This window comes from Botrytis byssoidea (genome assembly GCF_014898295.1).
Source record: "Botrytis byssoidea strain MUCL 94 chromosome Unknown BBYS_010, whole genome shotgun sequence".
NCBI lineage: Eukaryota > Fungi > Ascomycota > Leotiomycetes > Helotiales > Sclerotiniaceae > Botrytis > Botrytis byssoidea.
In genome coordinates this window covers 1,145,278-1,167,182 of record NW_024065851.1, presented here as the reverse complement: position 1 = coordinate 1,167,182, position 21,905 = coordinate 1,145,278, and the positions used below count along the sequence as shown (strand labels likewise).

Genomic DNA, 21,905 nt, shown 5'->3' with positions numbered 1-21,905 from the left:
ATATATCAATACACACCAACTTAGTTATACCGTATACTAAGTAAGTATCGGAATATCGATGATATAATAAAAGAAAACACTGCATTAGCTAACGAGATGCTAGCTTTTCCCTATATGAGTACTAGATTTCTATGGATAATAATGATCAGGAATGATTACAACCATGATCGACTGAAATAATTTACGTTTGCCAATTAAGTTGATACTAACAGTGAATGTCACGGAACGACCAGGAGGTAAAACATAGACGAGGATTAAATACTGACCAGTACCAACATACACTCACTCCCTACATATATATAAATGCACACAGTCAGCTCCAATTACCAATATCACACTACCAACCCATAGTAATTCATATTTCACAGTCCATACCACAGTCCATACCACAGTCCATACCACAGTCCATACCACAGTCCATACCACAGTCCATACCACAATCAACCAATCAAACCAGCAACCAACCAACTACCTCCTCCAACCTCCTCAAAAAACAACAAAACCACTCCAACTCCAAGCCAATCTCGCCCATCACCCATCACTCATCACCTCCCCTCCATCCATCACCCCATCACCCCCCACCCCAACATGCATCCAGCAAACCCTCCCCCTCTACCCTCCACCCACTACAACCCATAAAAAATTCCACAACTCCAACACCAACTCCACCTCCAAAATCCCATTAAAAACCCCCCGGCCTTCTCATAACATAACATAACATAACATAAAATAGTACATTTACCTTATTTATCAAAATAATAAAAATCCACCAAAGCGATCACTCATAAAAAAAAAATCAAACACCACTATTTCCCGTGCGCTTTCGCGCCAGTCCATCATATCATATCATTCATTCATTCATCAATTATAAATTTATAAATTTGACTTGACAGTCCAGTCACGTTATATTATAATCAATCAGATCAGATCAAATCAAATCATATAACACCATTAACCTACCCGAGCTAGGAGTTCTTCACAGATATATATGTAGTAGGCAAAGTACAAGTGTGATGAAGGGACAAATTTTATAAATGAAGTACCTATGTTTTTTTTTACACTGCCTTCCTATCACCCGACTTTTCCATCCATCCCACTCATTATCATGTCATGATTGTTCTCAAATCGTTTCCCATGGATGTCGTATACATTTTTCGTGATTCATTTCCATTTTCATATTCATTTTCATTCTCGCCCCAAGTCTTCCACCGAATCCAGGTTTCATATTCACGAAGATCTCCATATGGTGAGTATCCCTCACTCCCTAATTCTTCTTCCCTATAATAAATCCTCTCTCAACTAAAACTCGTTCCTCCTGTTCCCTGTCCTAAGTTACTAACCGCAAGTCCATTACTCAATCTTCTCCCTCCTCCAGGTCCCACACTTCCTCCTATCATTCCAATTGGACTACTCATGTTTTCCTCCAATCTTTCAATTTTACTGACGCTCGATTGTCTCCGCTTACTTATAGCTTTAGAAAGTGGTGCACCATCGACAACATCTAGTGCTTCTTCATTGGGATCTCTTCTGATTCCTTCATCGCCTCCTAGAATTGCGGTTTCCTCATCATCAGGTGTGAGGAGTGGTTCTTCCTCGCTTTCGTCATCGCTTGTACCACTCTTGCTGAATCCTTCCATTTCTTCTAGGTACCAAATGGGAATCGCGCCAATCGCTGCGATGGCTCCGAGCAAGAAGTAAGGAGTAATAATATAACCCTCTTTCAATCCCCAAGTGAAAGCGGCTCCAGACATGGCTGGTCCAATTGCTCTTCCAACTGCAGAAATGGATACTGCAAAGCCGTTTAATGTACCTAAGATACGAAGACTGACTGCCGAATTTGTGAGAAGAATGACACAACAAGGAAAAGCGAAGATGACAGCAAAAGATTTAACAATCAAGATGGCGAAAATAATGATTTGTTGCCAAGTTGATGATTCGATGAGCGCTGTATATGGAGTAACGAAACAAATGATTGGGAAAGTTACAGCGCAAACTTTGAAGCAATTCAATACACCGAATTTACGAGCTGCGGGCGGGAAAATAACGAATTGAATGAAGCCACCCACGACACCGTAGAGGGTAAAAATTGTACCGATTCTGCCGGAATGAAGACCAAACCCACCAGAGAACCTGAATGGTAGTTGTGTGTTTGCTGGATCGTGGATTTGACGAGGATGATGCATGAAAACTGAAAGGATTTGATCATAAGACACGGAATGAAGGGCGAGAAAAGTATAGGCAATGAGATTAATGACTGATTGACGTGTGAATACCTCTCGAAGACTTGGGCGGGTAATTGGAGCTTTCGATTTGGAAGATTCAAAGTTATCACCAAAAGATTCAGCGGTATCTGACCCAGAAGAAGTAGGCCTGAGAAGTGATGCTGATGATTCATCATAGGCTGGATGTCCAGGAGTGTGGTGTCTTGGTCGAGGTTTACAACAGAGAACTTTAGAAGAAGTAACTAATTTCTTTCCTACTTCTACCCCCCAGTCTTTCTTATTACGTTTGGATTCTAGAGTTTCCTAGCATTCGTCAGTGGGAATGTGAGGAATTGATTGTTGAAACATACCCTAAGGAAAAAAAATCCAGTCGTGATTCCAATCATGAATAGGAAACTTGCGATGATATTTGGTAATGCAAAAGGAAAATTGAGGAAAAATCTATTATTCCCGAAAAGACCTGGAAAATTTTGAGCTGGTCTAGCAAAGAATCCTCCAAAAGATGGACCAAATATAGAACCAAGACTCCATACTAATGGCATGATGGAAAATGCTCTTGGCTGTAACTCTTTTTCAGGGACCATTTCTGCTACCATTGTTCGGATAATTCCCACTATTTGTTATTAGCTCATGCGAATTCTAAGTCGAGCGGAAGGACAAACCATTTCCATTAAAAGCTCCTTGAAGTGCTCTAGCAATGATAGCCATAGGTAAAGTTACTGACATGCCCCATATGATATTTAATATCATGGTACATGTTAATCCAACCAAGATTGTAGGTTTACGACCAAATGTATCCGAAGCCCTTCCCCACATGATAGCCGTCATGCACTGAGCTAATGAGAAAACAGCAGATGCTATACCTGCCCATTTTGCTACATCTTTTTGTTCAACTCCAAAACTTTCAATCATTTCAGGCTAGTCATGAGGTTAGTCACATGATTTCTTTGATGGATTTCCTCGAAACTCACTAGATATGGAAAGACTGAAGTCAAGGCGACTGGTTCTGCGAATCTACATATGGCTAATCAAATTAGTATGAGGATTTGACCTATAAATGGATTTTTGAATCGAGAATCGTCTATTGAACTGTCGACTGAACGGTCTACACTATGATGGTAGTTGTATAGACGGAATGTACATCTGACTGAGCTTGGTCTGAAGAATCACAGTCGCAAGAAATTTCCATCACATCCTCAAATTCTATTCCAATCACATTCGCAGGGAGGAGAAATAGTGACCATGCAGAGAAAGATATTCAATTGACTCTTCTCAAGAAGGATGTAACTAGGTAGAGGATATGTATGCATGATCTTCGAAAAGAGAGGAACTTTTGGGTGACAATGTTACATTGTATGGCGGGGTATATTGCATTTGCATTAACCGGCCTCCCGAGATAAACCATGACCATGATTTTCATCATTACAACGAAGAAACTATCAACGGTTGAAGATCTGCTGGACATATGTAAACACAACGAGACAAATTGGAAACTCACCCAGAATTGTAAGTTGGGCCACGGGCAATTTTGCCGGACCAGTACTCTTTCTCTTGACCATATTGATGGCGGTAAGATAACTTTCTCAGCCTCCTCGGATCTAGGGTCTTTTTTCCGCCGGAAGCATAGAAAACACAAGATCGTGGAATGATCTTGGATGCGTGATATTGGTTTCAAACTGTGCAAGAGTGTGGAAGAGTGTAGATAGCTAAGAAAACGACGACAAGTTCAATACATGATGTTGAGAATATAAGAAGAGAGCAGCAAGAGCCAGCTGAAGGTACATAATAAATCAAGTGATGATTTGTAAGAGAAGTCATGCTTTGAGCAAAGAAAAAAAGAGTCAAATCAGGTAGAAGAGATGGGTGGGTGGGTGAGTGAGTGGGGCAAATGATATATATCAATGCTGCAGTTCCTCGTGATGCCGCTTGTCCGATCTGAGATTGGTGTGAGGACTAAATCCCCGTCTTTTTATGGATTTAATACGGCTTTAATACGATTTACCATGGGTAATTATCCCAATGCAGACCAATAGATTGAAATGGAGAAAATGTAGAGGTTTTATTGGTCAGTTGAGCAAATGATGAAGGATTGATTCATTTGATTGGAGAGGAAAAAGTTCCAGGATTTCTACGCCGATTATCGGTTCAGTCACGTGCTTCACATTTCTTTTTCTTTTTGCCTCAATCATCGTTACCGGTATTTGTCCCACATGTGGTTGGGGATGATAGATTGTGTTACTGTCTGCAGGAAGCACACCTACCTAAGTATTTCGATATCATTGGTTGGTCAGCCTTATTAACGCCATATGGCGTCCATCACTTGAATCAGACTTCTGACCCATGTAAATATATGTATATATGTGATTGTTATGTTTTTACATCACTTGAAATCATGAAATGAAAGTGTATTAAGTAATCATATCTCTTTATTATGTCAGTATCATTTCTTACTCATCTCTTCATCGTTATTGGAAAGAGAAGTATGAAGATTCATGTACAACTTCACTCCAAACAATCAATCTCTAATCCCACTCTTGGATTATTATATGGACCCGGGAGTTATGAATTATATCATTCTTCTCTTCCCCTCTGATACCGTCTGATAGGTTGATCTTCGGAGGTACGTTTCTCCGCTTTTGATGTCTTATCAGTTCCTACTCCAGTCCAAGCAATTATCATCGTCACATATCAGGAAGCTCCAGGGCTCTTCTTTAGCCTGTGGGAAGTGAATTCCATCTAAGTACTAGCTCCTGCATACAACCCTCCCTCCCGCTCTCTCTGCATAACTTGCTCCGTGGATGATATAATTGCCCGAGAGCTTGGTGGACTCTTTCAAATAGCGCAATAGGTACTTGCATTCTCGTCAGAACCGCCTCTTCATCTGGGAAATGTTTTGATTGATGATTTCTTTCTTCTCTCTCTACACTATCACTACCACTCTCACCTCTCACTAACCTTCATCATGGGTAGAATCCTAGATGAAAAGAAAATGGAGAATAATGAACGTACTCCATTAATCGCCACGGTCATTGTTGGCCAGCCTCGACAGAGATATCAACATAATACCATTCGTCGATTCTTTACCATCGCAGCAACTTGTTGTTTAATTGTCGCCGTCGTCCTCTTCCTCCTCCCTCTGTCTTTTATCCCTCGACACGACAAACATTGGCACCACGATAAACATCACGGAGAATCGTCTGCCATCACTTACGAAGAGCTTCAACAAATATTGCTCGATACGCCAAAGGCTGAAAAGGCAAGAGAATGGAGTAAATATTATACATCCGGTCCACATGTAGCTGGAACAAATTTAAGTCAGGTTACTTGGACTCAAGAAAGATGGCAGGAATTTGGCATTGAATCGGAAGTCGTCGCATATGATGTTTATCTCAATTATCCTCGTGGTCATCGACTTGCCTTGTACGAAAAGACAAAGGGCAAGGATTCCAAGGTCGAAGAATTGAAGATTAAATTTGAAGCTAGCTTGGAAGAAGATATTCTTGAAGAGGACGAAACTACTGGTTTGGACACCAGAATCCCAACTTTCCATGGATACTCTGCATACGGAAATGTTACCGCACCATACGTCTACGTCAATTATGGTACATACGGAGATTTCGAAGATCTAGTACGACTCAACGTTAGTCTGGAAGGCAAAATTGCTATTGCAAGATATGGTGGTATCTTCCGTGGACTCAAGATCAAACGTGCACAAGAACTGGGAATGGTTGGAACTATTCTTTTCAGCGATCCTGGTGATGATGGATCAAATACCGAGGAAAATGGAGCTATTGCGTACCCAGATGGGCCAGCCAGAAACCCAAGTAGTGTTCAAAGAGGAAGTGCTCAATTCCTTAGCGTCGCACCTGGAGATCCGTAAGTCATCATCTTTTCAAAAATATGTAGCAAAGTACTAATTATCTATAGAACCACAATTGGATATCCATCGAAACCTGGAGTGCCACGTCAACCTGTCGATGGCAAAATTCCTTCAATTCCTTCTCTTCCAATTTCTTACGTCGATGCTTTGCCCATTCTCAAGTCTCTAAACGGTATCGGACCTGCACCAAAAGATTTAAATAAATGGTGGGATCGAAATCTTGGCTTGGCATACAAAGGTGTAGAATACAACATTGGTCCCTCGCCAGATAATCTCGTTCTCAACCTTGTCAATGATGTCGAATACGTCACAACGCCTATCTGGAACTTGATTGGTGTTATCAATGGAACCTTGTCGGATGAAGTTATTGTCATCGGAAATCATCATGATGCATGGATTGTTGGTGGTGCCGGTGATCCAAATAGTGGTTCTGCAGCTCTCAATGAAGTTGTTCGAAGTTTTGGTGTTGCTGTTTCGAAAGGATGGAAACCATTACGTACCATTGTATTTGCCAGTTGGGATGGTGAAGAATATGGTTTGGTTGGTTCAACAGAGTGGGTTGAAGAATATCTACCTTGGCTCAACAATGCTAATGTTGCCTATATCAATTGTGATGTTGGTACTAGTGGGCCTAAATTCTCGGCATCGGCAAGTCCTCTTCACAATAAAGCTTTGGGTGAAGTCTTAAGCTTAGTTCAATCACCAAATCAAACAATTCCAGGACAAACTGTCGGCGACCTTTGGAATGGACTCATTAGTACTATGGGAAGTGGTAGTGATTTTACCGCTTTTCAAGATTATGCTGGTATTCCATCGATTGATCTTGGATTTGGACCAGATGTTAATCATGAAGGTGGTGAAAAGGCTGTCTTTCATTATCATTCTAATTATGATTCATTCTATTGGATGGATACCTATGGAGATCCAGGATTCCATTACCATGAAGCTATGTCCAAGATCTGGGCTCTTTACACGGCCAAGATGGTTGAATCACCGGTCATTTCCTTTAATGCCACTGATTACGCCAATGCATTACAAGGGTATATCAGCAAAACCGAAGCCAAATTGGACTCAATCATGATTGGGTCTTCTACTGAAGAGCAAGATGAAGAAGCTCGTTTCCGTCCTACCAGTATCGAAACCAAGGGTGACATCAACACCCTTAAACTTTCCTTCAAAGGTCTTCATAATCGTGCTACCGCATTAAAAGATGCTGCGATTCGTCATGATTCTACTGCCGCCATTCTTGCTGAACAAGTAGGTCAAGATATTCCATGGTGGAAAATAGTATCCAAGGTCAAACTTTACAACCAGATTCGAACTGTCAATGAAAAATACAAGTATCTCGAGAGGAAATTCTTATATCAAGAAGGTTTAGATGGTAGATCATGGTTCAAACACGTTGTATTTGCACCAGGATTGTGGACTGGTTATGCAGGTGCAGTTTTCCCAGGTTTGGTAGAAAGTATTGATTCGGAGGATTATGAGAATGCGGAGAAATGGATTGGAATTATTGGAGAGTGTTTGGAGAGTGCAGCGGAGTGGTTGGCTTGAGATGATGATTCTAGATCAAGTAGAGTTGGGATAGATGCACCGACTTGATTAGAGAGAGTTGATGACGATAATGATGATGGGTGGAATAGAGATACATCGATACATACACGATGGTTCAGTGGAGGATATACGGCAATAGTATAAGAGCAGACATAGATGATACACACGGCGAGGTAGAGTCTAGAGCTTGCTTTGTTTCATTCTTTTCTATCACTCACTCACTCACTCACTTCTGGGTAATAGATTTGAATAGATGAGATGAGGCAGATTAGACTAGGCTAGTTAGTCATGAATATAAAGTTTTTGTGAAATTATTCTTTCTTCTTTTTTCCCATGTTCATATGATATTGTGCTCGCGATGGTGATGGTGGTGGTGATGGTGATGGCGATGGGAATGGGGAAGTGGGAAGGATGGATATGAATATGGATATGAATATGAATATGAATATGAATATGAAAATGAATATGAAAAATGAGGGTTGAATGGGTAGGATGGGCAGTAGATGGGGATTGTATGGTATAGTAGGTGAGGAGGGAGGAAGGGAGGGAAAGAATAGGTGGGTGGGTGAGTGAGGTCTGGGATGGATTCATTTAATTGGTTGATTGATTGATTGATTGATGATGGCATCGTTTGATTTGATGGTTTGGTTTGGTGGGTTTGTGTTGGTAGATTTGTGTGTACACAATTTGGTTTTATTTAGATATAGATTGTTTTGGATGCAGGTGATTATGGATACAGGTGATCTTTGAGAGTGTGATTTGGTTTGATGGCTTTGAGTATGTGTGTATGTGACATAGTTTATATGTGACACAGTATGAAAGGGTTAGTGCGTGCTGGTGTTGGTGTTGAGAAATGGGTGTTGAGAAACGGGTATGGTGATACGGATTTGTGATATGGGTGTGGTGATACAACAGGTCGTGGCGGTATGACGGCATGGTGACATGGCGGCGTGACCATCGAGCTTTGGGATCTGGGCGTTAGGCTTTGGGCTTTGGGATGCAGGACTGTAGGACTTGGAGGCTGCGGGACTTGGATGTATGGCTTGGAAGTATGGTATGAGGAATTTGGAAGAATTGGAAGAATTGGAAGAACTGGCTTTGATGTATCACATGGGGGGATGTGGATGGTGTGTCGCACAAGATAAAGATAAAGATAAGGAGATGGATAAATAGGGATGAATAGGCATAGATAGGGATATTGTAACACTGCATGTATGTGATGTATTTAGGTATAGGTATAAGTATCTAGGTATATGAAGCTAGTATTGAGAGGTAGTATAATTCTAAATCTACTAGATACCTAGGTATCTAGGTACTTAGGTAAGCAGGATTTAAAGATGAATTTTGGAGGTTTGAAAGATTCATTTTTACCGAGGGGGGGAGAGGTGAAGGGGCGGGTGAAGGGAGAAAGAGACGATGAAGGGTTTAGGGGGGTATAAATGAATCTGATCGGGTTTGGGTTGGGTTGAGTGGATAGAGGGATAAAGGAGAAATGGATGAGCGGGTAAATGGAGGTATGGAGGGATGATGAAAGAAGATGTGAGTAAATAGATAGAGGGAAGATAAAATTGGATGTGGATAGATAAATGAATAAATGAATAAATGAATATATATTAAATACTAAACATATCGAGAATCTTTAGATGCTATGATATTAGGAGATTGAGAGGTTGAGATTAAAGGAGATTTTGGTATGAATTCTGATATGTAGATTAGGTTGATAGAGTGGGTAGGTAAGTAGGCAGATAGATAGGGAGGGGAGTAAGTAAGTATATTGGGGGTACCTGGGTAGATATAAGTCGCACACCCCACTTTTGAGCCACCCCCCTTTTGGGCCACCTTATAAAATATCTATATACAACTTTCAAACTTTAATAATTCAATAACTATTTAATCTTAATATAATCTTCTATAGCATTAGTTCTATATATATTATTAGAATCCTTTATATCAATTTCACAATTATTAGCTTTAATTTAAATTTAATATATAGCATTAATCCCTGAAAACTTCGAATTTGAACTAATAGAAACCTTTCTTTTTTTTTTAGATATAACATTTTCTAATTTATATTCCAATTCTTTTATTTGATATTTAGAATTTATAATTTTATAGTTTTTAATATCAAAAGTCTTCTGAATTTTTCGAAATAGTAATTGATGAGTATAAAAATCTATTTCCTTTTTAGATTTTATTATTAAAGTATATTTATATATATTACTTGCTTTTTAAAATATTTCTTATTGAATAAAAGATGAAGTTATATTTTATTGAAGTATTAAATTATTATTTAAGGCTGGATTCATATTTATAATCTTCTTATTACTATTTTCAAGTAATAATCTTGATATAATAGGTTTAGTGTGGTTTAGAGGCTATAAACCTGAAGCTTTTTATTCTAAAATGATATTATTTGGTATTAAATTAATTAGTTTTGCTTTATAATAGTATATAAGAAAATTCTTTTTATTAATAGGTGTAGAATTTGATAATAAATTTAATTTATTAAGCTTATATCGATATTCATTTTTTAAGGGAGAGAAAATTGATAAATCGAGAGGTTATAATATATACAATATATATGATAATAGAAATAAAAAATGTATATTGTTTTTGAAATATTCAAATATAAATTGAATAGTTTTATAACTTATATATCTATTTAAAACAAACAATCTAATCTTTTTTGAATTAAAAGAAACTATTTAAAGAATAAAGATCTCTTTTAATTATACTAAATCTATTTTATTAGTAATCCACCCATTTTCTATAGTATAAAATTTCTAATCCTTATAATTATCAAGTTCTATAGGGAATTATTATTATTAAATATTTTTATTTTTATATATAATAAAAGATAAAAATACTTTTTCTATAACTAAAATATACTCAATAAAAAAAAATCTAGCTTTTTATATTCAATTACTTTTTTTAAATAAAATATTATTTAGCATTTTTAAGTATTATACCATTTAAACTTTAATCTTTTATAATATCAATTTTATCTATATTCCATTTGTTTTTTGACTTAATATACATAATAGCTAGTAAATTCAACTTTTTGAAAAACTTACTTATAATTTCAGTAATAGTATTTGAAATATATTGATTATCAATTCTAAATTATCTTTTAATTTGAATCTCAGGGTTTCTATACAAAAAGTTGAATATTCATTATTTTCCAAGTATAGATTCATTTCCTTTTATTTCAAGAAAACTTTTATTAATTTCTTGTATTTATTAATATATAAAATTAATATCTGAGATTTCTTAAATTAATATCTATTCTACTAATACTTTTTTCTAATTTAAAATTATCTTTTGCATATTTTTAGTACCTTTTTGATAAAAGAGATAACCTTTTATATAATTCTAAAAAATAATATAAAATACTCTATATTCTAAATTAGTTTTATGAATAGCTATACCTCTTATTATTATACTAAATACTATAACAATATTATTTTCAATATAATTATCTCCTATAAAATAATAAATAATATACTAAAATCTAAAATCAATTGATTAAATGGTTATTGAATTATTGAAGATTAAAAAGAGATAATTGATTAAAACAATGAGATTTATAAGGTGGCCCAAAAGAGGGATGGCCCAAAAGTGGGGTGTGCGACTTATCCAGAGCTACGAAATGAGGTGGAATCATTAGGTTCTAACATAACATATACGTGATATGATGTTCAGGAGAAACGAATCTATTAAAGATTGAGAATGCTGATTAGAGAGTGATTCTTTCGCGAGCTAGGATTAGAGAAATAGACACAGAGATAGGAAATGGATGTAGAAATATAAGAATTATATTTGTGCTGCGTTTGGATGAGCATATCCAAATTTTGAATGAGCCTAAAAAACTAAATCTTCGAGCGCAGCGAGCTATGGGGGTTTGGGGGCTTGCCCCCATGAATCGAATGTGATGGCTACGTCATCCATAATTTTATCGGTAATATAATTCCAGGAATTGAATCATATAGTTCAGATAGAATGTAGTGGGACTTGATGAGTATGGATGAAGATAGATATAGATGTGGTATTTTGAGACTTTTCCTCTTTGCTTGTTCCTGTCGTTGTTGGTTCATGAAATAGAGAAGCGGGTGCAGGAAGTTGTATGGAGATTGATGTGTCAGTGGTATGTGGGAGATAGATAGATTGATTAGCTTGGGTTGAAAATGACTTCGAATTCTGTATTAAATTCTTTTTGTCAATTAAGTGTGCGGAATGAGATGCTGTAAAGACATCATGTCTAGCCTAGGTGGTGAGGGTGGAGAGGTTGGTGATGGATTTGGGTTTTTTGGATTGATGAATGCACAGATAGCCAGAAAGAAATCGGTGTGGTTTGATGAATTGAAATCCTCTTTGGTCTTGTGTAGTTGGTGTGCAGATGATAGTGAAATTATGAAAAAAAGAGGGGAGTTAAAATTCTATAAAGTTGAAGTTTGGATTCAGGTCATCGTTTATGTGCATTAAATGTTGAGAAATAATGTTGGTTTTGTTTTTGATGTATGAGTGAAAAGGAGTTCGGGTGTCGACCAATAGATTTGGAGGAGACTTGATCAAGAGAACATTTTCGCTTCGAAGAGACAGACTAATGAGAGATGAAAATTGACAAAATATACAAAAAACTTCAATGTCTATCATTCACACAATCAAAAAATGAGGAGAGTTTGAAATGGTACTTTTCTTTCATATCAGTAGATGGACCAGCCAATCTTTCATATAATACACCCAAGGTTTATCCACAAAGGCCCTTCCCTCTCATAGAAATCATTCCATCGCAGACGCTCATAACCCAGTTTATATTCATCCATACTCCCATTTTCGATAACCCATTATTCCAAGATCCCAAACCCCAAAATAACAACTCTCCAAGCCTTAACTCCCATCCTACAGCCTCCAGTTTCCCCTTCGTTTCAACTTCAACTTCAACTTCAACTTCAATTCCCATCATAAATATACATGCACTCCAATAAATCCGCGTGTATAGCTCTCAACGTTCGAATTAATTGCTTATACATTCTATTATCAAAGATTCATTAGTAATCATTCTACCCCATCTATCACATAACCCCATGCCCTACAAAAAGAAAAGTCAAACACACCCACGAAGTCTCGGTCTCCCATAAAAATGACATCGCACAACCAAAGTTTTCAAGCGCAATGCATCTTCGATCCGCGTATCGACATCGTCGAGAGCAGAGCGCAGAATACCCAAGATCGAGTCGTTACCAAGGACATTGCGGTAGTGGAGAACGAGTTCGTAGAGTTCGCGATAGTGGGATTCGAAGTCGATGAAGATTTCGGGGTGGACGACGTTGTGGGAGGGTGTATAGCAGGGCATTTTGTTGCTTTTTTGTTTGGGAGAGGTGAGATGATTGTCAATCTGGGTGTGGGTGTGGGTGTGAGGAGTCGGGAGGAAATTTGCGCGTGTGTGGTTGATGGCGATGGTGACGGCGGCAGCGATGATGATTCTTGGATTTATGAAGGACAGTTCGACGGCTTAAGATTTTATTGAGCGCTCTATGTTAAATTACTCAAATTCAAATTGACAGTATGTAGATCGAATGAAAATTTAATCGCAAAGCCAACAAATGTAAAAAATGTAGAAATGATGCGCTTTTGATTCGCAAAAGATTTTGTAAGTTTCGTTAAATGAAAAATACCATAACAAAAAAGCAAGACAAATAAGGAGTGGTAGCCTAGGATGATGGGATCTTTTAAGTCAATATCTGAAGTGGCGTGAAAATGAATCAAATTGAATTGTGCGGGGCGAGCGTATGCGAAGGTTTGTTTGTGAGAGGATCTTTAGGCGAATCGCGGTTGGGAATCTGGGAATTTGTACCGGGAGTTGGAAACTTAGGATTTTGGGAACGAAGAGGTTTAGTTGAGTTGAGCGGTTTTGATGTGTGTGGGAAGATATAGAAATTTCATGACTCCAGAGAATAGTTTGTGTGTAAGAAGTTGAGTAATTCAAGGCAAAGTCATTTACGCGATTTTCGGCAGGCAACGAGGTGAATCAAAATACCGAAAACATTGTCTTCTTTACCGGATGACCTCTCCTAATGCTGGCTAGACTAAAAAAAATGGAATTTAGTGTCCAGAGAAGTGAGTGAAGAACTCACTGTACACCAATGAGAATTATACGGTCAAATGAGTGAATCTGCAATTTTGTATATACAATTTGCCCTTACTTTGAAGAGCGTTCCCAAAGATATAGTTGGCCTTCGAAGTATGATGATATCAGGCAATCGAAGACCACTGGATAATATCTAGTCACAATCTATATACTAAGACTTACATTGCGGATAAGTACTATTTATTGTTGAATTCAGATGAAAGAACACGTGAGGAAACGAGGAAAAGAAGACGAAGACGTCGAGGAAGGCTGAACAATAAAGAAGGATCTAGCCGAGTCGAACGGGTCCAGACATCAAGTAAGTGACATTGGAAAGTTTGTTCAAGATCATTCTCGAAACCTAAAAGGACTGATAGGATATCTGGATAGGTGTAAGAATGTCCTATCAGTAACCTTCAGATTAGGAAGAAAACTCGAATAAGCCACGGTATCCCAGTCCAAGAACATGTACTGTTTTTGTTTACCTTGACCGTATAGATCTTAGACATATATACCGCTAAGATAATAGTTGCAGCTCTTGTACATGTCAAGCAGCGAGATGGCTATTAATCTCATTAGTCCAAGAGCACTAGCCATATCTTTATTTTATTTTCCACAGAAACCGTATCAATGTAACATGGTCAAATATATAAGAATGAAGAGACCACCCATGTTGTTCAGATCCTCTTTAATCATACAATTTTCAACACACTCCCACAGCATCATAGAATCCAAGATCAAAGATATTGATTTTAATCTCTCGCCAATAGACCATAACAACAAGAGAAATTCATCACACAAAATTAAGCCAAATACTTGATTGAGTAACTTGGTCAAAATGCCCGAATTAGAGGAATCCTATGCTTCCTTCATCCATTCAGAAACAACAGAGTTAGTATCGGGACTTTACACAATCACCAACACACCATGGATTGCCCAAAACACTCGGTCTGATCCCATAGACTCTTCAAAGTAAGTTACTCTAAGCTTATCAGCTCAACTTAAACTAACGAACTCTAGAATTGATTACAATGATCTAACCAGCGTTACCATTGGACCTCCCTCCAGTCCCATCCGTGTCACCTGGCCCCTTGCAGTTTTCTGTATGAACTCACTATTTTTCCGCAGCATATTCATGCCAGAAATACCTACAGTACCAGATACCACACCTTCTTACATTCGTGCTCTCCGTCTGGAACACCAACGCACGAATAACATTCCATTTCCATGCACCACACCGGCCGAAATCGACGCTTTTTCCATTTTCATATCATGGAATACAACCAACGAATTAAAATCTTCAACAAAATTTGTTGGGATCACCAGTGTTAATATTTGCGAGCGCATTCGGCAGTACAGTAAGCTTTGGGATCAGATGATAGAATGCTACAAGCTCTCTCAATCCCTGATCGCGCCCAAATTTGCCAATAAAATTATCGACACAATGATCTGCGCTCTGAGAGAAGAATGTGGATGGCAAACCCATCGAAGACAACTAAAAGACGAGGAAGATGAGAACATTCTCGCGACTCCTGGAACCGCAGAATATGACGCATTAATCGATCGCCTATCCGAACTCACAACCGAAGGAAACGATAACATATTCAACCAAATACAATCTTCCACCACCCCGCAAATAGTAGAGCAAAACAACACTCCGAATCGAAAGACCAAACTCCTCCCTCCGGATGCGAGAACAATTCTCGGTGGATCGCCTACGCAAATCTCCCATCTGTATGCATCCACAAACCCCGGTTCGCAACTGCGAAAAATGCTCGTTCAGATGATCATCAACTATTCTGTCCGCTACCCCAAATACTATGCTCAACCTGCCAGCTTTAGCACTTTAATCACCGGCGCGGAGACCAGTACGCAGGGGGTTCTTTCGGTCCCGATGGAATTCATGATTGATTTATTGGGTGCTTATGCAAAACTGGGAAAAGAGGCTAGAGATAGAGGATGGAGAGAGAGTACTAAGGCATGTTTACATCATGAGCATAAGGATCGTGTCGAGGAGATGAACTGTCAGGTGCAGAGTGCGAGAGAAAGGAAGAATGCGGAGGGAGGTGGGGATGTGACGATTTCTTCAGCAGTGGGATATCCGATGGGTTGAAGAGGTTGGGATCGTTTTGGAGGACGGTATGATAGTGCGATGGTTGCGATTACTTGAGAGATTGAATGAATGTGAGGATCGGTGAGATAGACACAGTCCGTATCGTCTTCATTACTCAATAAAAACTCACTAGATATTTCAAAACATCTTTCTCTTCCAGAACACTTGTTCGAAACTCTTGGCTTTAATATTTGATTGTGAAACAGAAAATCGTCATTGGTGCTTGCCCAAAGGATTTTTGCAGCAGCTAGAACAAAGGGAAAGACTGTTGAAGCGTCAAGATTTATCTTCTTAATACCTTGAAACTCTTAATTCAGAAAAGGGAACCAATTCCCCGTTTCAATCGTTATAGTACCTGCAGCTGAAGAATTTTATCCATTCAAATAGAGTCTATAGAAGCATTAGTGATAGAATTATGCAGAATCTGGATCCATCTAGCTAAATCTAATACACATACAATGAACACTCTTCAGCACGAAGACCGCTACATAATTCATAGTAACCTCGATATCAATGTACGAGACTCTCTTCAAATTTTGGGGAATCTCTTGGTTCTTGACACCTAAATTTTGGTAATCGTGATATTTGCTTTTTCATGAATTTAATAAGTGCAACTTTAGCGCAGTCAAGAATATTTTATCACAATGACTTCATTGCATAAAGCTGTGAGAAGTGACTAGGCAAGAATTATGAATTTCTGAAATAGAAAAGATGAGAATGTATCGAGAAAGTTTATTTACAAGCGTGAAACGCGAAAGCAAACTTATGTTAAAGCAGATAGATTTTTTATCAGAAACTTCCGATACTTTTACCCCATATTAAATGTGGTTCTTTGCTCTTGTGATTAGACGAAAGAGTTCATCCAGGTTATAAAACAAGTCCGCAAGTATATACTCCTATAAATACGTGGTTTTGTGTCCCCAGGAATATGTTAGAAAGAACCTTCAAAGTTCATAAACAAAACATCGAAATGAGAAAGCTAATTTGAATGCTACTAATCACATTCAAGTAACTTATTACTCATTATCTAGGGACAAATTATAGAATTCACTTGTATATGACTCGGGATAGAATATAAAATTTCCGTGATCAATATGAACTAGTATAAGGATTTGGGACACCATTAAGTTCTTTGTTGTGTTTCTTGGAGCGGTCTCACTTGCTATATAAAACATATCAATAGAATGCTTATATTATGGTATCATCTAGCATAGAAAATGCGATAGCTACATAACGAAGACGCTCCCTATGCTCTTCGATGTATCTCTGCCTATCCTAATATTACTAGATTAGGCTCCCTAAATCATTCCCGAATGTCTCGCCCCGCCATATCATGTTCTCGCCAGAGTTTATCTAGAAGTCTAGCCCTTTACTCTTCATTCCGACAATCCTCTCCTTTAGCATGGATATGATATCTGCATCTCTCATGTTCCCAAACCATCGAAGCCTTTTCCCATTTCTTGAACTCAGAAGCAGCGCTTTCCGGATCGACTTTTTCTCCTTCTCTGCCGAAATTTATTGCTTTGAGAAAACGAGAGCGTAGTGTAGGTCCAGGTGGGAGTGGCATTGGAGATAAAAAAGGATGTTGGTTTCGGATATTGTATTGATTGGCGAAGGGATTATCGGGAATAGGATGTGCAAAATGTGGGCAGTGAGAGACAGGAAAGCGATGAATGTCAGCGTGAAATGGACTTCCTTGAGGGATCGGATGGTATGTTGGGTTGTTGTGAGGATGGGTTGGCGGTCCATGAGGGTGAATGTATGGGGTAGGTCCAATTCCAGTGGAGAGTGAAGGCGCAGCGTTGTGCATATGGTGGTTAGTTGGTGGTGGGGGACGTACATTCGGAGTAGTTGGCGGAAAATCAGAAGGAAACAGTGGATGACCAGGCTGAAAAACTGGGTGCGGAGCCGTTCCATCATTTAGAAATTAAATATTTTGGCCATGCGGCGGAAGTAAAGGATCAGGAACTAAGAGATTATGAGGTCCACGTCTGGCTCTACGGAAAGAAGGAGGTGCTCTCGGATGTCGGTAAATGGTAACGGGAACGGGATTTTGTCTCTCTTCAACAGAGGGAAAGAGTATATCCTTGATCAGAGCTCGTAGCGGTGATGATTCGACTGTGTTGCTATCCACCAGCTTTTGAGTCTCCTCTGTCTTGTTGAAAAGAGGGTCTTTCGCCGACTTGACAAATCCACCGCGCACCCATTCTCTATAAGCCAAGGTTAATGCATCCATCATATAATTGGCAAATTTCGGTGCTCCAATATAATCGGCAAGAAAGTAGCAACGAAGTAACTGGAACCATTTATACTTATGGGCTTGTATTCGAAAGTGAGTATTGCTACGAGCGATATTTTTCCCCAGGCATTTAGCATTTCTAATATCCTTAGTGTAGAGCCATGCAAGGAATATTTCGAAACTTTCAGGTTGGTAGTCTTCGAGTGAGATGACACCTTCACGACCACATTTCCATATATCAGAACACAGAGGTTTGAAGAATTTAGCTTGCGTGGCCAATAATCCAGCCATTGCTGTGAATTGGCCTCGTTGTTTCCCAGTTCCTACGTTAATGAAAACGGTCTTGTTAAAGTTTTTCTGATCATCGCTACACCAGTTATTAGAAACTCATCATTTCTTCTATAATTTTGAATAACTTACATGTCATAGCCTCCGCTGAGAGGTGCTAGGACGCTATTGGTAGTTTTTGGCTTGTCAGGTGCTTGATATGTTGCAGCTAGTATCCTGGATATTTTAAGTATGTTCTCACGAGAAAGACCACGATATCCAGATGTTCGAATATAATCTTCTAGTCTCTCACTCATTCCAGCCAGAATCGCGTCGTCTGTGTCTGCAATTACTGCGTCAAGCTGCGACATTGCGTTGTCAGGTTGAGGCCAAGATATGATACCAAGATTGTGATCCGGAACTAGATTTGTCCCCAGTCCATTGGCGGCCATTTTTATGATAGATGAGAACTGAGATTTATGCTTTGATGAACCGCTGGAGAAGTACAAGAACTTCGTTAGAAATATCGTTCTTGAGCTGAGAATATGAGTAAGAAATCCTTGAGATCTGTGGCTTTCTCTGAATTAAGATAGTTCTGAAGGAAATGGAATCCAATAGATAATCTGGAAGCCTAAATAGATATTCTCAGAGCTACGGTGGGAGAGAAAGCCAATGAAACCATGGATTCTATCACAGTACAGCTAAATTTTGGAAGATTCGAGCGACCGTTTTTGCTGTTCAGGCGGGTGTATGTTCGAAACGTGTCAGTTAGCACTGGAAAAACAGCCCACTCTTCAACCCAGATTTACTTACTAGATTCTTGAACTTTTGCTTGCTCGAGATCCTTCATCGTTTCAATTGCGCTAATGAGAACCCTAGAGCCTGAGACTCGCCATATGGTCTAATGTCAGGAATGGATTTTTATCTAGACTCCACGCTTACACTCCCATACTATCAGGACCAAGCTTGAGACTAGCTTTAGCTGCATTGAATTAGGGAGCTGTTGAATAATTGCCTGTGTCTTTGTTTGTAAATTTCTGATCTTTGAGATTGATGAATTGATAATACTACTTACAGAATATGATACGCTCAGTTGGACATGCGTTTGAAGAGGTAAACAGACTTAGAGATTCTTTCACCGGTTTTTGCTTGAAGGTCGGTACATAGTATAGTCTTACTTTACAATTGACACAGTCATCTCTTGTGCCCATTTATTTATTATGTGTCATCAGCGCAGCAGAAACATGAATTGTGACTGTATACATATGATGTTTGTATAGCAATAAGTCATCTTTCTCTTTGTTCCATGCTTGCTCTATATCAAATTTGCCATAGACAGTCAGATGATGTTACAACTGAAGTTTCTAGCATATAAGCTCAGTAGAAATAGTCTACAGTGAGCAGTCCCACCTCCTGTCAATCTACTACTCTAATACCGATAATGCAGATCTTTCATTGATTGCCATTATTAATCAACGTGGCTGGCTCTCGAATAATAGTCAAGCTAGCTGAAGTGGGAGTGATCAAAGATCTAAGATCCATGAGAATCTAGTTCTACCGCGAAAATTCATGCTGATAACAACAAGAAACAAACTATGAAACTTACTTTCCATTCCATCTGTTCATGTTTATATTACATCAAGGAGTAATTTGTATTATTCTGATAGAATTTCACGTTCATTGATCATACCTTCTACAATTGGCTCTTCTCCGCAAAATTGACTTCTATTTGATAATTGACGCTTCAAAACTAGTAAATAGTAACATACTATGGAGTAGTAGCTATCTTCAATCTTCTTCCTTAGTTATATTCATCTGTTGTTTCCGTCTAGGTGGATTTATTTATTAAGATCAAAAGTTCTTCATGTTAGCTTTGAAGCATTGCTCACCAGTCGTAATAATTACACTGTCAGAAAGTCAAGGAATCTGATTGTTCTAGTTATCACTTGTTGGTATCAACTTGGTTGAAAAGTGTAAGTACTTAGTTCTATGTTGGTTGTATTGTTCTTGATCATTATTATCTATGGGAAGCTAGTACTTAATATAGGGTAGAGCTAGCGCGACGCTAGCTAATACAGTGCCCTCTTTGATCACATGATCGATGTCCCGATATCACTAAACTACCGGTTGGTCATAACTTTTGTAGACGGTGTAATTTTCATACGATGAATATTGTTTTATTGAATGGATCAACCTTGAGTTCTATATGACGATACTGTGAAGCCTATAAAGTCCTCAAGTTTTGTGAAAGTTCAAAAGCTTGCATATTTTAATTTGAAACTAATCAGGCCCCCAAATCCTTGTACAGAATCTATTCCAATCAAGTATCTTTACCTCTGCATCTGATGGTTTCACCATCCAGAATCGGATTCGGGGCACCTCTCCCCGACTCTATGAATGTGGTAATAGCACCTTCGTGCAGCTCGAGAATCTGCGCTTAAACGTGTAGTGTAGGTGCCTTGGCTAAGTTGATGGACTATAGTGAAGCTCCGCATCATTTCATTCATCAAATCTTGATGAAATTCTACTGGAATACCCTCCCTGAGCAAGCCGTCCAGATTTTCGTAGTAGGGATGATTATCCGTGCTCTGTTTCATGATTTTATCTACAAGCATCTTCCGAAGAAGCGAATCTGCTGTAGTCATGGAGTAAATTCGTCGGATTTGGTAAGGCAAAGTACCAAGCATCTGTCTAGTCTCTTGTCGAGGCAGATTCTTGTCAAAGGGGTCTCGATGTTCACCTGCTTCCCATCGATCTTCCTCATCATCATTTTCATCTTCGTCACCATCGAAATGATTCTGATTATCTTCGAGATTTTCGACTTCCAAATGGGGCGCGGAGACTTTAAACTTTGGTTCCAGTTTTTCTCGATCTTTTGTCTCATTATCGATGGCTTCGAGTAATGCATCTATGGTGGCATTAGCAAAGGCCGGAGCACCCAGGAAATCTGCCAAGAAGTAACATTCCAAAAGCCGATCCCAAAAATGGACGTATTTATCAAGCTTCTCTGTCGTTATTGCAGCTGTATCAGGCTCCGCGGTGACAGGAGAAAGTGACTCCGAGGAAAGAATCTCGCCAGTTGTATTCCAGACAAAAAAAGCTTCCAATGCTCCGATGTTTTGTTCGCAGAGATTGATAATAAGAGGTTTGCTCATGGCATTCTGTAGGAATGAATAATTTTTGATTGTTAAGCGGAAATATTTTGAATTCAACGCCAAGACTTTGGATGCAAACTGAGGTCTTAATTCCTCTTCATCCTTGCCTACAATTACTTTGACTAGATCATTGAAATCATCACTGAGTCTGCTGTTAGTCAACTTTTATGATAGAAAATCTGAATATTGCAATTTGATAACTCACAGATATAGAACTATGACTTCATTCATGATGTCCCCTACCATTGCCGGTGATACGGTAGGATAGCGTAAGTCCGACATTCTGCAGACTTTCCGTACTTTTAATGACTGATTGTGCAATTAATGGTCAAAGGGTGTTCAACGAGA

At 38.7% G+C, this 21,905-nt stretch overlaps 6 protein-coding genes across 6 annotated transcripts; 2 read left to right on the top strand and 4 right to left on the bottom strand.

The window, feature by feature from the left end:
* Window positions 1-1,295: 1,295 nt before the first annotated feature.
* Window positions 1,296-3,781, bottom strand: EAE97_005954 (uncharacterized protein; the record flags this gene model as incomplete). Its single annotated transcript, XM_038876467.1, has 5 exons — window positions 1,296-2,525; window positions 2,573-2,835; window positions 2,885-3,140; window positions 3,194-3,246; window positions 3,721-3,781. 5 exons carry the CDS (start codon window positions 3,779-3,781, stop codon window positions 1,296-1,298), a joined length of 1,863 nt encoding a protein of 620 aa, XP_038732943.1.
* A 1,403-nt stretch (window positions 3,782-5,184) lies between these two features.
* EAE97_005953 (uncharacterized protein) lies at window positions 5,185-7,656 on the top strand (the record flags this gene model as incomplete). The annotated part of the gene is made up of 2 exons (XM_038876466.1): window positions 5,185-6,098; window positions 6,150-7,656. 2 exons carry the CDS (start codon window positions 5,185-5,187, stop codon window positions 7,654-7,656), a joined length of 2,421 nt encoding a protein of 806 aa, XP_038732942.1.
* A 4,750-nt stretch (window positions 7,657-12,406) lies between these two features.
* On the bottom strand, window positions 12,407-13,303 carry EAE97_005952 (uncharacterized protein). The gene is made up of 2 exons (XM_038876465.1): window positions 12,771-13,303; window positions 12,407-12,687 (listed from the first exon to the last, which is right to left on the bottom strand). Exons 1-2 carry the CDS (start codon window positions 13,007-13,009, stop codon window positions 12,606-12,608), a joined length of 321 nt encoding a protein of 106 aa, XP_038732941.1. The 5' UTR covers window positions 13,010-13,303; the 3' UTR covers window positions 12,407-12,605.
* Window positions 13,304-14,621: 1,318 nt separating this feature from the next.
* EAE97_005951 (uncharacterized protein) lies at window positions 14,622-15,896 on the top strand (the record flags this gene model as incomplete). Its single annotated transcript, XM_038876464.1, has 2 exons — window positions 14,622-14,755; window positions 14,804-15,896. The coding sequence occupies 2 exons, from the start codon at window positions 14,622-14,624 to the stop codon at window positions 15,894-15,896; spliced, it is 1,227 nt and encodes a 408-aa protein (XP_038732940.1).
* Window positions 15,897-17,823: 1,927 nt separating this feature from the next.
* On the bottom strand, window positions 17,824-18,854 carry EAE97_005950 (uncharacterized protein; the record flags this gene model as incomplete). Its single annotated transcript, XM_038876463.1, has 2 exons — window positions 17,824-18,502; window positions 18,556-18,854. The coding sequence occupies 2 exons, from the start codon at window positions 18,852-18,854 to the stop codon at window positions 17,824-17,826; spliced, it is 978 nt and encodes a 325-aa protein (XP_038732939.1).
* A 1,899-nt stretch (window positions 18,855-20,753) lies between these two features.
* EAE97_005949 (uncharacterized protein) lies at window positions 20,754-21,839 on the bottom strand (the record flags this gene model as incomplete). Its single annotated transcript, XM_038876462.1, has 2 exons — window positions 20,754-21,699; window positions 21,763-21,839. The coding sequence occupies 2 exons, from the start codon at window positions 21,837-21,839 to the stop codon at window positions 20,754-20,756; spliced, it is 1,023 nt and encodes a 340-aa protein (XP_038732938.1).
* Between the last annotated feature and the right edge of the window lie 66 nt (window positions 21,840-21,905).